Here is a 15,220-nt window from a genome sequence, read left to right on the forward strand (position 1 = left end):
AAATACACAAAATAATGATCTTTAAAAAAGCATCATATATGACCCCTTTAAATTGTAATAATCTTTCACAATATTACTGTTTTTACTATATTTTTGATCAAATAAATGCAGCCTTGGTGAGCAGAAGAGACTTATCTCAAAAACATTACACAATCTTGCCAACCCCAAACTTTGAAAAGTCGTGTAACTCAAAATTTCCTCTGAGGAGATTTTTCAGCTGTTTTGACCTCAGAAGTGTAGCAAGGTCATGCACGCATACATATAATAGTGACGCGGCATTGATTATTTGTAGTGATTTAACATCTTATAATTTATAAAGTGTAAAATCTGCATGTGAGACTTGCTGTTTTAATTTGTGTGTATTTGTGTTACAGGACAGTCAATGGAGAGAGTTGTTAGAGTCTCTACACACGTTAAACATCCCTGATCCTGGAGTCCCTGTGCATTTGAGTGTGGTAATATACAGTAACATACACACATGACGCTTACATCAGACAAGATGTTCATATTACAATCAATTTATTGTATAAAGCTAATTACATTTCTCTGTCTTTAGCATTGGTTTTTCACAGTGCCTGATCCTAGGGAATTACCCAGTATACCTGAAAATGTAAGTCTGACTTATTACCTTGACCCTGTTAGCCACAATGTAGAAATTACAAATTTATGCATAACTATTCGGATGTGACTAGTTATAATTTAAACTAAGGACGTCTGAGAATACAGGTTTAAAGGGGTCATGAACTGAGAAATCAAAATTCCCTTGATCTTTTGATCAAGACAATCCTGTAAGTTTCAAAACTCAAAACTTTCTTTCTACATCGGAAGCGAGCACTGTTGTGGCATTTTGCGAATCAGTTTACTGTCGGGGATTTGTTGTGTCAATCTGTGCCGTAGACAGAATTTCCGATTATAATGAGTTCTGTTGTCTATAGTCGCGTTGCGCCGCTCGCGTCCGGTGTAAACACAGGGTAAAATTAGCAAAGAGCTCCAGATCGCGTCAGTGAAACACTGTTTGTTTGTTTGTTTGTTTGTTTGCTTGCTTCACTTTGCTACGGATTCATTTTTAAACAAGACCGTATGATGCAGGCTACTTTCAGTATGAGACTGAAAGTAAATGATGATGCAGTGCTGAGTCTGACTAAATTGGATCCAACAGTAATGTTGCAACACAATATAGTGTGAGTAAACGTGCTTTTACCACGATTGCATTGTCTGTTCCAGACCATTTGATGTATACTGAGTATTTATACGTTTTATCCCAAATGACCCATGTTGTTTTCAGAGTACATCACAGCAGCGTCCAACTGTTGTTTGAATAAGCGAAACTGTTAGCCTATAGGGTTGGGCGATGTCTACCAAATTGGCATCGGACGGTTTTATCCTCCCTTCTCGTAGGCTATTTATTCCCTTTAGGGTTTCCGTAGTACACTTCATTTCCTTTTTGAACACGGAACTGGGATGCGGTGGTGGTGGTGGTGGGGGGGAATCATGATGTCAGCTTAACATTGTGATGTCTGTCAGCCATCGGCGATGGACGATGGCATCGTCTATCGGCCCAACCCTATTAGCCAATCATAGCAGTGGGCGTTTACTTGCTCCTCTTGACTGCGCCCCGCCTATAAAAACAGATCGTTCTGCAGAGAGGCTCAAAAACAGGATAGAAAATAGCCTATTGCTTCTAAATGATGTTTTTTGATGTAAACTCACACTAACATTATAAGTGAACCTCAGAGAACATTATAAAATAATAAAAAATGCAGTTTATGAGTCATGACCCCTTTAAAATGACTGAAAATTGTCTGTAAAAATCAAGTTTACCTAGCTAAATTCAAAAGGTAATTCACCGTAAATGATGATGCAGTGCTGAGTCTGACTAAATTGGATCCAACAGTAATGTTGCAACACAATATAGTGTGAGTAAACGTGCTTTTACCACGATTGCATTGTCTGTTCCAGACCATTTGATGTATACTGAGTATTTATACGTTTTATCCCAAATGACCCATGTTGTTTTCAGAGTACATCACAGCAGCGTCCAACTGTTATTTGAATAAGCGAAACTGTTAGCCTATAGGGTTGGGCGATGTCTACCAAATTGGCATCGGACGATGTCTACAGTGAACCATCGTGCGATGTCTACCAAATTGGCATCGGACGATGTCTACAGTGAACCATCGTGATGGACGATGACATCGGGGGGCGGGGCGGGGTTAGGGGTGTGCCCGAAGCGTGAAACAAATAACGCATTCTACACAGCCACTAAAAGGTTAGCCGCTTGCTAGCGGTAGCCTGTTGCATTACAGTACATGAAAGTTCACTTACCACATACACAGAGTAAGGAGAAATGTCTGATAGGACGATGGCGAATGATTTGCAGATCCTGAGCACCAATGACAAACATCTAATCTTGTCAAATGTGTGGTAAGTACTGCGACTCCATAGTATAGAGTCCTTGTGATCGTGAATCTCAAAAGTGAAAGTGAAAGTAAAATGAGAGCGCACAATCAAAAACGATTTTTTACAGTGGCCTATACTTACCCAACGATATAATTGCGAGAAAAAGTATTGAAATTTTTTGTTTTATCCTCCCTTCTCGTAGGCTATTTATTCCCTTTAGGGTTTCCGTAGTACACTTCATTTCCTTTTTGAACACGGAACTGGGATGCGGTGGTGGTGGTGGTGGGGGGGAATCATGATGTCAGCTTAACATTGTGATGTCTGTCAGCCATCGGCGATGGACGATGGCATCGTCTATCGGCCCAACCCTATTAGCCAATCATAGCAGTGGGCGTTTACGTGCTCATCTTGAATGCGCCCCGCCTATAAAAACAGATCGTTCTGCAGAGAGGCTCAAAAACAGGATAGAAAATAGCCTATTGCTTCTAAATGATGTTTTTTGATGTAAACTCACACTAACATTATAAGTGAACCTCAGAGAACATTATAAAATAATAAAAAATGCAGTTTATGAGTCATGACCCCTTTAAAATGACTGAAAATTGTCTGTAAAAATCAAGTTTACCTAGCTAAATTCAAAAGGTAATTCACCGTTGTCATCAATCCATATAACACATTGACTCCCATAAAAAAAAAAAAACTTCTATTATTCTTGATTCTATGACTTCTTTTTATGTATTTGCAGAGAAATCTGACCGAGTATTTTGTAGCAGTGGATGTGAATAACATGCTGCATCTATACGCTAGCATGCTGTACGAAAGACGAATCCTCATTAGCTGCAGCAAGCTGAGCACTGTAAGCATCATCTCTACCATTATCTCTCTCTATATTGTTAGTTGTTTTTTTTACTCGTTTTAGAGGTATTAATAAACCTTCTTCTCCCTCTCAGTTAACCGCATGTGTTCATGGTGCAGCAACCATGTTGTATCCCATGTACTGGCAGCATGTTTATATTCCAGTACTGCCACAGCACTTAATAGACTACTGCTGGTGAGTACACACACACACATTCATACATATATACTTGGGAAGGACCTCATATTTCCTTTGTTTTAAAATTAAGTTGCTAATTACTTGCCCTTTATTTTTTTATATTATAAAAATAGGCATTATTTGGTCCAGTTATGAAGAATTTTTTGTTGTAGGAGGATTTAATATATTTACAAAAGTTTGATTAAATGTATTTAAAAATATATATTTTATATATTTTAAGATTAAGAATCGTTCATTCAGGACTCATTCATATTTATTGAAAAGGAAAGAGAAACCAGTTTTATGTAAGAACTTCTTGAGTTTAAAGCATCTTCTAACAGAATGTCCATTTTAAATGATATTAGACAATGTTTTTATTCAGTATATTAATGGACAGTTTTATAAAGGTTTCTCCTAGAGCAATTTTAGAATTTTAAGTACCATGTATGTAATATAATCATATATTTAATACATTTTAAAAGGCATGAATTGTACTGAACTATTGTTATATTTTTGTTAGCGCTCCAATGCCATACCTCATCGGAGTGCATTCCAGTCTTATGGAGGTGACTGATTGCTTTCTTTTATTTTACCGTAACTGCACATTCATATTTTTCTGTGCTGCAGATTCATATTTGAATCACAGTGCTGTTGTATTGAGTTACGTGTAGTGTAGCAAACTTCTAGGCTGTATTTAGAATGTTTTGTGTGTATCTGTGTTTGTGTGTGCTGTCGTAACAGAAGGTGCGAGGTATGGCTTTAGATGACGTGGTACTTCTCAATGTAGACACAAACACTCTTGAAACGCCGTTTGATGACCTACAAAGCCTTCCTAATGATGTGGTGAGTAAATAAGCATAAACACGACTTGCTCAGATCTCCAAAAAGTCTGATCTGTTTTGGGCATGGTGTTGATTTTGATGTGTCGGTGATGATCTGATATGGAAATGTATTTATAATGGTCAAGTAAGTGATATACGTGTGTATGTTGTAGGTTTCATCTTTAAAGAACCGCCTAAGAAAAGTTTCCTCGACGACAGGAGATGGAGTGGCCAGGGCGTTTCTGAAGGCACAGGCAGCTCTGTTTGGCAGTTACAGGAATGCACTACAAATTGAACCGGTGAGAGTTTGAAGTGTTGATGTGCTTATGGTTCTGAATGAAGTTTAGACTAAAATGTTGGGTCATAAATGTTGGCTCTGAGCATTTGAACATGCAGGATAACAGTGAGACAGTGTCCTCTAGTGGACAGTCCGTGAAAAATGCTTGGGTAATGAGCTGCATGTTTTTGACTTCCCATGTGTCTAAATGTTCAGGAGGAGCCAATCACATTCAGTGAGGAAACGTTCATCACGCACCGATCCAGCACAATGAGACAGTTTCTACATAATGCTATCCAACTACAGTTCTTTAAACAGGTATTACACAAATATTTACCTAACTATCTAAATGAGAGCATACAATAGACCTTTAGTGTTTTTATATAACGCTAATTATAAATACAGCTTCAAATAAATATTCCTTCTTTTAGTCTATACACTTATAAGCTTATAATTTGTTTTATAAAACTACAGCTGTTTTGTTTTTACCAGTGTTTCTAGTACTTTTTATGCATGTTAAGGCACTTATTTTGTTAGTGTTGTATCAGAACATTTTTCAACAACATTTTCAGTGTTGTTATTGTTAACTAAAGCTATTAAAAATCATTTCTGGTAAGTAAAATAAAGCTGAAATAAATATTACATTAAAAACTTAAACCGAATTACTGAAACTGAAATAAGTTGAAGTTGAAGTACTAAAATATTTAAATTATTTAAAAATAAATAAAAATGGCAAATTACTAAAATTTAAACTAAAATTAAAATGAAAAAAGAAAAAATAGTTATACAAAAATATTATGCTAAAATTTTATATGAATAATACTGCTTTACATGTAGTGTATACATAGCAATTTTACAATCAGACACAGCGCTTTTGTCAACTTTAGTGTCACAGTGGTCCCTTTCACGGTGCGTGACATACATAAGGATCATTGCTTTAATGTGTGTTTACAGTTTATAGACGGGCGTCTGGAGCTGTTGAACTCTGGTGAAGGGTTCAGCGATCAGTTTGAGGAGGAGATCAACATGGGAGAATATGCTGGTAAGAGACTTAATTTGTCTGTATATTTACTGTAAAGCTAATAAATTCATGTTATTCTGTGTTATTGCTGTTTTTACATTCACTCTTCTCAGTGATTGTTTCATATTTGTGTTACAGGCAGTGATAAGACATATCATCAGTGGCTTTTCACAGTGAAGGTGAAGTTTCTTGATTTTTGTATGTGCTGGAGAGGTTGATTTGGACTGATTCTTTGTGTATTTGCTTATGAACTTTTCCTCCTCCGTTTGATGATGTCTTTTTCACCTTTGGCTTATAGAAAGGCAGTGGGGCCATCTTAAACACAGTGAAGACAAAGGCAAATCCTGCGATGAGGACAGTTTACAAATTTGTATGTATCCATGTGTAAACACTTTCTTTCTCAGTTCTCTATGTGTGAGTGAATTCTTGTTTTGTCTGTGTGAGAGTTTCTACTGTTTTTTTTTCTTTGTCCAGTTTCTCTTTCTTTTCTATGAGAGATTTCTCTGTGCTGTCTGTGTAAGGAATCTCCTGTTTCCTCTACAGGCCAAAGACCATGCCAAGATGGGCATCAAAGAAGTCAAGAGTCGACTCAAACAAAAGGTTCTCAAACAGTCACCACCCCCCCCACAAAACATAATTATTCATAATTTTTGCATAAACATACTGTATGTACATGCATTTTTTAATGCAAGCAATGTGCAAGCAACTGTGTATTGACTTGCAGGAGCTTACAGAGAATGGTTACTCAGAAGAGCCTGGCTCCACCCACTTACCCTCCACACACAGCAAAGACTCCCTCACCTGGGACCAGAGACGTCCAATCACAGTTCACTTTGGACAGGTGGGTGTGGGGAATTGTAACTGTTTTGGAAATTACAAAGTTTCTGCAAAGAGCATTTATATAATGTAAATTATCTATCAAATGATACAGTATATTGCTGTAATGGACATGCACAGTATTGTTATCATGGCCACTTCAAAATAATGTAATAACCTCATTGTCCGAATTAGATTTTTGAAATGCACATTAGCTTCTTGTATACAAAGCGATTAAAATTTAGAACACTGCAGTGTGCAACATTGTTACTGACTTCCACTTGTTGTATTTATACATTTATATTTATATGTATTAATTTGTTTACACGCATACATTTTAATGTATTTTAATATGTGATAAAAGCTTCAGCAATTACCGTGATATGAAGCTTTGATATCGTCACATGCCTATTTCAGATGTATGTTAAATGAAAAGTGTGTTGACATGGACATAGTAATTAGGATTCAGTCCATGTGTTGAACTGTTAATTTTTAGGAAATGTGCAATAGAAGTCATATTTTCACAGATAAAAGTGTATGTGTGTGTATGTATGTTTGGAGCAGACTGAGCAGTCACGTTCCCCACGGCCCCAACGTCCCCCTCCCCCCCATCCTTCCAAACTACAGCGCAGCACACGACCAGTGAGTACAGCACTCTCATCCCTGACCTCTGACCTGTCACCCTGAGCTCAGATATTCCCCTCTGCCCTGACTGCTGCACTGGAGTGTGTTATATTTGTGTGTTCTGACAGGATACTGTTTGTGTGTGTGCATTTACATACCTGTGTGATCTAACTTCAGTTGTTTTTCTACAGATTAATGCTCACTCACACACATGAACGAGTTTGTCATGTGTGTTTGCACTTACTTTTCTACCGCACAAACTTTTTTCCTCTGGTTTAAAGGGTGCTTTATTCTGTCAGCCAATCTTCAGGTCTTGGATAGCGCATTTCTGTTTACATTTGACAGGATCTTGACCTCTGACCCTTGCTGTCTAAAAGGAGCAATTGACTTCTGACTTAACAGTGACTGCGGTGACATCTACAAAGATTTAACAAATCCAGAGAGACATTAGTATGCTGTTTAGAACGTGTGTTTGCGTGTGTTTGCAGGCTCGACCTCCTCGGCCTCTGGTGGCAAAGAGACCACGCAGCAACATTGGCATAGAGGGAAGCCCTGAACAGTAAGACTTAAACACTTAACCTTTCTCACTTGCAATTGCAAAACACAAACAAATAGACAATGGTCATTGTGTTTCTGTCTATGGAATATTTTACTCCGCATTCACGGCATTTGTCAGATTTTTTTGTTCAATTACCGCTAAACTGTATTTCTCTTGTTGTTAGGTTGATTGTTTACATTTGTAATGAACTATTTCGCAGAACATTTAAGCCAGTCTTAAATAAAGAGAATGAAAATTTTTTAATTAAAATCTATTTTATTTCTATTATTTATTTGATTAATGTCAATAATAATAGGATAATGTACAGCCAACCGATCATTATTGCAAAATAAACTTCATTTTTAAGTCTCCTCTACTTTGCATCCGGGAGTTGATATCCTTTTATTTTTTAATAGTGGCTGATACTGTTTTTTAGTATTATTTATATACTATTATAGTTTTTTTTTTATTTATTAATATTTTGATTTAGCTTTTCTTTTTCTTTTTCTTTTTCCAGTTTTCATTTTAATTTTAGTTTTAGTTTAATGTCTACTGACTTTATGTACTTTTGCCATTTTTTATGAACTTTTGTTTTTAAAAAATATTTCTAAATATTTTAAATGTATTTTTAGGTTTTAGTTTTATTTCAGTTAGTAATTTAAGTACTTTTAGTACTTAAACCTATTTTATGAAACTTATAGTTTGTTGCCAAAACAACATTTCAAAAATTTCAGTTAAAATTTTTTCATCTAATAATTATATTTTATTTGAATTAAAAACAAAGTTTTTAATAGTTTTATATTTTTAATAGTTTTAGGCTATACATTATCCCTAAAATATCTATGACATACAAATCAGCACAGTAAAAATGTTGTGGTCTTGAATGTGTGATTGCATGTCTCATTCTTTCTTTTTCTCCTTCACTCTTGTGTTTTCTCTCACACTGGGATGGTCATTTTTGTGATTGTGTGTTTGTGTGTGGTTACACCTTACACTTGGCTCTTTCTGTCTCTGCCAATTTGTTTACACTTTCTTTTTTTGTTGCTGCTGTGCATCTCTGTATGTGTGCGTGCTGACACTGTAGTTACGTGCGTCCGACCCGTCACTATACAGTGTTTCTGTGTGAGGACTCTTCGGGTGACGAGATGTCTCAGGATGATGACTCCATTGCTGCTTTTCCTGAACACTTCCTGCTTTCTGCTCCTTTTGAATGGTCTCTGTTCAAGTGTTTTTCATCCTTGATTTCTCTAATGTCTATTAGTCTTAAAGTGAATATTTGATGACCTTTTCACATACTGTGCCCGCAAGTAGTTTTTGGCCACTAAAAATGTATAGATGTCATTGCATTAGATTACTAAATGTCAAACCAAGTGGAAGCATTAAATATACTGATACTGTTCAAAACACATTCTAGTTGTGGAACTTATCTATAGTACTGTAGAACCAATTTGTCAGTATAAATTGCATTAACTGTACACAGAGATACCCCAGGCCTTGGTGCTTGGACCCCTAATCTTCTCCCAATGTTCCCCTAGCCGACCCTGCTGCATAGGCTGTTAAAGATGTGCATGTAATCCAGAATGGGCCAGCATGTTTGGCCTCCAATAACAAAGTAATTAAAACTAACAAATCTTTCGTATCTGAGTATGTCATATAGCTCCTTGCCCAAACTCTTGTCATCTCTAGATTTCTCATGTACGTACTATTGAAGTTCTGCAAATAATCCAGAATACGGCAAAGTATTTGGTCCTGAATCAGGCCCAAAGAGCAATTTGTTATTTAATGCAATGATAACCTCATTTTCAAGTGTCTTAAGTCTGAATATTTTTGGGGCTACTGTTCACCATAATATTTAGTTACGCTGTGGCTTGTTAGATTTGTCTTTAATGCTGTCTTAAATCAGTTTTATTGCATGGCTAGATTTAATAAATGTGATGTCTTTGCCTGAGGCATGCAACAGCTTATTAATGTAAAGTGATTTTGATTGTTTTGTTGATCAGATCTGCCCATTTCAACAACTCTTCATCTAACATGAAAATATAATGTGTCTTGTACTTGTTTGTGCATGTGTTGTGTGTGTGCTTGTTTGTGTGTTTTTGTGGCGTGGATGTTGTGTGCCTATGTGTTTTTGTTTGCATATGTGACTTAGGCCCCAGCCATACAGGTCTCTGAAAGAGGCGGAGCTTGTGGAAGAAGGTGAGGAGGTTGGGGAGTGCTTCCAAGGTAACACTGCTCCGTCCAGCCCTGTCCTAGACAAGTTCTCTGACCTGAGCCTGTTGCAGGATGCTTTCCGTAGTCAGCAGGGGGAGCCAGAATGTACCGAAACCACAAATACCACAAAATCCTCTCACAGCACACACTCTACACTCAGTTCCGCCAGAAGTTTGGAGGAGCTTCGAGCAGACCCACAGCATGCCAACTTCAACTATCAGGTTAGATTGTGCTGCAAAGTTTTGGGAGTGACAGCCACAATTTAATGCACAAGAGAATCCCGTAAATCAGTGTTTCCCAACTTTGTTCCTGGAGGCACACCAGAAGTACACATTTTTTAACTCTTTGTATTCAAACACCAGGTTTAACTCATCTGCTCCTTAGCAGACTTCAAGACCTGGAATGAAGGGGTCAGATAAGGGAGACATCCCAAATCGGTACTGTTGGTGTGTCTCCAGGATCAAGTTTGAGAAACTCTGCCCTAAATTATTGTTCCACTTGTAGGAAATACAAGAGACACTGCCAAACTCACAATGGTCTATGATGAGATCCATAGTAATGTTTTGTTATCTCACTTTTAGGAATTGATTGCGGTTGTCACTCCCGCAATCACCCAAACTCTAGGTGAACAGAATGGGTTTAAGCACTCCAAAGCAACCGGATTTATTGCTGTGCATGGCCTCTATACCTCTAAAACTTGTTTTAATTGTTTGTTCTCCAGCGGATAGATCTTACTTCTGGTGAGCGCACACGCACACTCCCTGGTCTTAAAACCACCAATCCGTACAACAAGCTCTGGAGCCAAAGAGATGTCCCGTCCACGTTGCTTGGCCAAGAGTCACCTTCCTGGGAGAGACCTCTCTCCGTGCCACCCTTGGAACCCCCTGAGGCACGGCCAGCCAGCAGAGAGAGTTCAAATCCCAGTGCAGAGAAGACCGAAGGGGCTTGTATCACAGTCCCTCGTCCCCAAGGTCGAAAAACACCCGAACCGGGTGCCGTTCTAGCACCGGCTGTGACCCTGCTGCGTGGGGTTAAGCAGGCTAGCGAAAAGGAGGGAGGAGTGTCTGCTGGAGGGCAGGAGTTTCGGCAAGCACTGAACATGTCTCCTCACTCCCAATCACAAACTCAGGCGGACTTGTTGAAGCCCAGTGAGCCAAACGAGGGACAGGACTTGCTCAGCTTGTTGGACCCTCTGTGCGGAGCAACGAAGAATGAGGCCACCCCATCCCTCTCTAAACCCCCTATACCTCCTCGACCCAACCCCCCAAACTTGCCTGCCTTCCCCCCTCCAGTATCACTGAACCCCTTTACCCAACCACCCCAGTACCAGCCACAAAGGCATTATAGTCCTGTTATCCCAGGTAACCCTTTTGCCCCAGCATACATGCCTCCCCCAGGTGCCAACTACTTCTCCACCTCTGCCCACCCATTCTCAGTATTCAGTCAGACATCTGCTGTGGGTGTGACCCCAACCGGAGGGGCGTGGCCAATTGGACGTGTTCCACCATCCTCCAGCAGTAGCGGCTCTCTTTCAACCCTCTTAGACTCACCTGCTCCGGCTACTCTGGCCCAGCCTGCGCAAGTTTCTACAGACGAACCCCTTGACCCATTCAGTGACCTTCTTTCTATGGCAACCACACCAACAGTAATGGCCACACCCCCCAAAAAGAAGGTAGAGGATTTGCGAAGAAGGTGGGAAACTTTTGACTAGCTCTGCCCACATCTTTCCTCTACTGCTGCTACCAACCAGTGAGGGACCGAAAATTTAGAGCCAGTAGGTATTTAAGACTGCGCCCCCTTGTGGCCTGAAAGCACTGTTGGACATTTTCCCCCCAGAGTGTGTCGTGCTTTTTTTCGCACCTAGCTCACACACTTAGCCTTATGCACACAGATGCTAATGATGTGTTTCCCATAGCATCCGGATGAACAGTGTTGTTCCAATAGCAGCAAGTTTAACACTGAAAAACCATATTAGCAGGATAACACTGTATTTTCTGTAGCTAGCAGTCTAGTTTCCATATGGATCAGACTACAGTACTAAAGATACCACACAATAAGTGACCCAAGTCCTACATTAGCAATTAGACTGGCATTGTTGCTTTTATGGCAGTAACTGCATAAACGGTCAGTGCCGTTTTAATAAGAATCTTGTGTTTTTTAATCCTACACATTAATTCAAACCGACATACCCTAGTGTCCACTTTCTTGAAAAAACGATTGTTAAATTGCCATTTATAATGCACTTGAATACAAATATTGCGTATCTCTAGTAGATAGCATACTACACATCCCACACTTCTTGCTACATGACACAAGGGCATACTACATTCTGGACGTTAAAATGCACATTGCATATAACGTTGTGACTGCTGTACCTGCCGTGTACTTCAAATTTGCACTACATTACATATGGCATACTATAATGCATACTGCACTACATATTGTGTCCTAGTTGAAGCTATATACTACTCGCTGCATAGAGCATAGTGTGTGATAAAGTGCATCAGTATGTTAGCACTCAGAATGGGTCAGCGTAAACAGCCCTGTAAAACACAACACTGCCCCCTAGAGCTCTGAAATCAGATATTTTAAAGGACAAAAATGCAGTATGCATTTGATGCATTATCTCTTGACCAAAAAAAAAAAGTGTCATTTACATTAGGTAAACAGATCAAGAGTGTATTTTTTCATTAAATATGTGGTGAATGGCTTCACTGGTACCGGCTTTACCTCTGGTTTCGCTTGCCTTTGTGTCAGTCCAAAAGTAATAAAATGGGTCTTCTGGGACAGGGTTCTGTTCAGTTTCTAAATAGTTTAGTTTAGATGCTAATTGTCCATTTGCTTTGATTTGATGTTAAAGTGCTCTCATTTTATTCTGAGCATCACATGATAGACTTATAGCTTTCATAAAGCAACCAGTCACCACCCTTCTTTTTAGCACTTCCCTTTCCATTTAATCTGCTACTGCCGTGCGCTCTGCATTATGGGTATTTATTCTAATAGAGCTGTTTTGCGCTTTTTAAACATACATACTGCTATAAAGTGTGTTAAAATGAATCCTAATTCTAACAGCTGGTTTTCTCATCATAGACTCTTGCCTGTTTTCTGGGTTTAGTTCAGCACTATATACAATCTGTGATGGAGGATCTTTGTTTCATGCCATTTTTTTGCTATATTTTTGTCTGAGACAAGTAGGAGAACACTGTTTGTGCAAATCTTGACATGGAAAAGAATTGTGTACAACCAAACGCTCAAATCCAAAAGAAACATGTTTTTGTCCATGTCAGGGAACATCAGGGAGTGAACTGGTGTCTCTTCTTCTCTGGTTTTATTGTTGTATTTAAAAAAATGAAATAATGTTATTTGTGTTATTAAAGTGTTCTTGAACATCTCTATCCACCCTGTAGAGCTGTTAGAATTTCACGTTTTCTGTTAGTTTATCCATTTAGATCACCTTTCGAATTTGGCCTTAAACGAGTGTGTGTGTGTGCGCGCGTGTTATGTGTGTAAATTGAGAGCTGTTTGGGGTGAGAGGTTTGTTGTGTATTCCTAGTCTTACTGCATGGGTTGTTACGGTGTTTTGGTTCAAATTTTGTCTTAATGTGAAAAAGATTATTTTTACACCGCCTGTTAGGTTGAAATGTGATTTGTTCTTGGTGAGTTAATTCATACTGAAAGTTTAAAACAAAAGTTCAGTGGAAATGGAAGCTAATGCGCCATTAAAGAATACACTGAGTGGCCCTGCACTGGATTACAGTGAACTTCTAGTAGGGTGACTTTAAGAATGTTTTACAAACACAAAACTAAAAATTAATGACAGTGAAATGCGTGAGAGCATATTAAAGTGCTACTGTATAACAGAAAACATAAACTTTAAATTTAAATATTCAGTAAAAATTAATTGGGTGACGCAAAACGAGGCATTTTTTTTTTTTAATTGACAAAAAACGTTTGCTAAGTATTCTGTTAAAATACCTTTACAAATTTAACTGCAACAGATAGTTTTTTTTTTTTTCAGCAATCATCAAATGAGCCGAAGCTGTGATATTTTTTCCCCATACAGTGATTTAACTGGCAAGACATCCAAATTTGTTTAGTGTTAAAAGTTGTTCTGGATGAAGTATTGTAGATGACATCACTGCATATAGCAGTCAATGAGGCCCATCACTGAATGTGACTGTATTCTGAGTGCGAAAACGTGTCAAAACTATAATCTAACATGTCTGGGTAAAACAGGGTTTGAAAGTACGGCTGGAATGGATTTAACAAACATTGTAGGACCTGTTTTGACAGGATCCTTTAAGGTTTAGATATCTCAGCTTGAATGGTAGGAGAGTGCGGCTCTCAGTAAGATGGAACTATCAAGACGTGTTTCTGATGTGTAAAATACAATTTTCTCTTGGAATGTATACCAATGTGAACTCATATCCTGTTATTATCATCTTGCACTTTTTTTATTTTTTAAATTATTATTATTTGGGTGTTATTATTTGTGTTTGCCATAATTAAAAACACAGTATATTCATGTGAAAGTGGTGAGTTTGAGATTTGTTTTGCTCCCATTTATTCATTTATTTTTAACCATTCTCTTTCCCAGTATTCTTGCACATATTGTATTATTATTATTATTTTAGGAATGTCAGTTTAACAAGTTAAAAAACACCACTAATCATGAACCTGACCTTTACATCAATTATGCATTTTCCTAATTATTTTAGCTGTTACTGTTTAAACATTTAAACACAAACACTTTTATTAAACAATTTTTGCACATTTACACATTCAAAAATATATTCCTAAAATGATGTTGCAATTCACACTGTACTTTTTAGTTTTAGTGAATCCTATGCATGCATTTGAAGAAAATCTGACTCATATGCGTCAAAAAAAGCAAACAAATTATAGCCACAATTTACAAAATATACACAACCTGTAAAATTAACACCACTTGCAATCGCTCAGATTTTACAGTATTTAGATATCAGAAAGGATTTGATCTTATCTCTGATCTCTCTTGTTTCATCTTCATACACAGGCAGAATTTTATTTCACCGCTCAATGTGGTCATATTTACATGTGTATGCAGAGGTAAGTGTGTACAAATGGTGGTGGTGTTTATTTATATCTTTAGTAGTATGAACGTACATTACTAAAAAATGTCAAGTCCGGTGATTGTCAAACAGTAACATGTTCACAGTTTTTTCCAATAACCGTCTCAAACAGAATAAAAAATTATTGCGTTGACATTTTTTTTTTAATTACCGTAATTCCTTGATGACAATTTTGCTCAGATTCCGCTAAAAGCTATTTGTCTTGTGACTTCACCCATAACAGCTAAATAGCTGTGCAGCTTTGCTGTCTATGATAGCAAAACATGTAATCACTATATTAAATCACTTCTTGCTGTGTCATATATGGAATATTAGAACAGAAGTGCAGGTTATTGGCTAACATAAAAATGGCATTATAGACAAAGATG

At 37.8% G+C, this 15,220-nt stretch overlaps 1 protein-coding gene across 1 annotated transcript in view; it reads left to right on the forward strand.

Annotated features, from left to right (window-relative positions):
- Nucleotides 1–14,237, forward strand: part of dennd1a (DENN/MADD domain containing 1A) — a 32,026-nt gene extending 17,789 nt beyond the window's left edge. Inside the window, exons 9-24 of the mRNA XM_016552557.1 lie at nucleotides 3,146–3,256; nucleotides 3,351–3,451; nucleotides 3,954–3,999; nucleotides 4,175–4,276; nucleotides 4,428–4,553; nucleotides 4,748–4,849; nucleotides 5,486–5,573; nucleotides 5,691–5,731; nucleotides 5,851–5,922; nucleotides 6,096–6,152; nucleotides 6,277–6,393; nucleotides 6,933–7,010; nucleotides 7,481–7,551; nucleotides 8,615–8,743; nucleotides 9,680–9,962; nucleotides 10,463–14,237. Of these exons, the coding sequence (XP_016408043.1) occupies nucleotides 3,146–3,256; nucleotides 3,351–3,451; nucleotides 3,954–3,999; nucleotides 4,175–4,276; nucleotides 4,428–4,553; nucleotides 4,748–4,849; nucleotides 5,486–5,573; nucleotides 5,691–5,731; nucleotides 5,851–5,922; nucleotides 6,096–6,152; nucleotides 6,277–6,393; nucleotides 6,933–7,010; nucleotides 7,481–7,551; nucleotides 8,615–8,743; nucleotides 9,680–9,962; nucleotides 10,463–11,452 (2,514 nt within the window). The 3' untranslated portion in view covers nucleotides 11,453–14,237. The remainder of the gene's footprint in view (nucleotides 1–3,145; nucleotides 3,257–3,350; nucleotides 3,452–3,953; nucleotides 4,000–4,174; nucleotides 4,277–4,427; nucleotides 4,554–4,747; nucleotides 4,850–5,485; nucleotides 5,574–5,690; nucleotides 5,732–5,850; nucleotides 5,923–6,095; nucleotides 6,153–6,276; nucleotides 6,394–6,932; nucleotides 7,011–7,480; nucleotides 7,552–8,614; nucleotides 8,744–9,679; nucleotides 9,963–10,462) is intronic.
- The last annotated feature ends 983 nt before the right edge of the window (nucleotides 14,238–15,220 follow it).

Source organism: Sinocyclocheilus rhinocerous, unplaced genomic scaffold, assembly GCF_001515625.1.
Source record: "Sinocyclocheilus rhinocerous isolate Xijiao unplaced genomic scaffold, SAMN03320098_v1.1 scaffold405, whole genome shotgun sequence".
NCBI lineage: Eukaryota > Metazoa > Chordata > Actinopteri > Cypriniformes > Cyprinidae > Sinocyclocheilus > Sinocyclocheilus rhinocerous.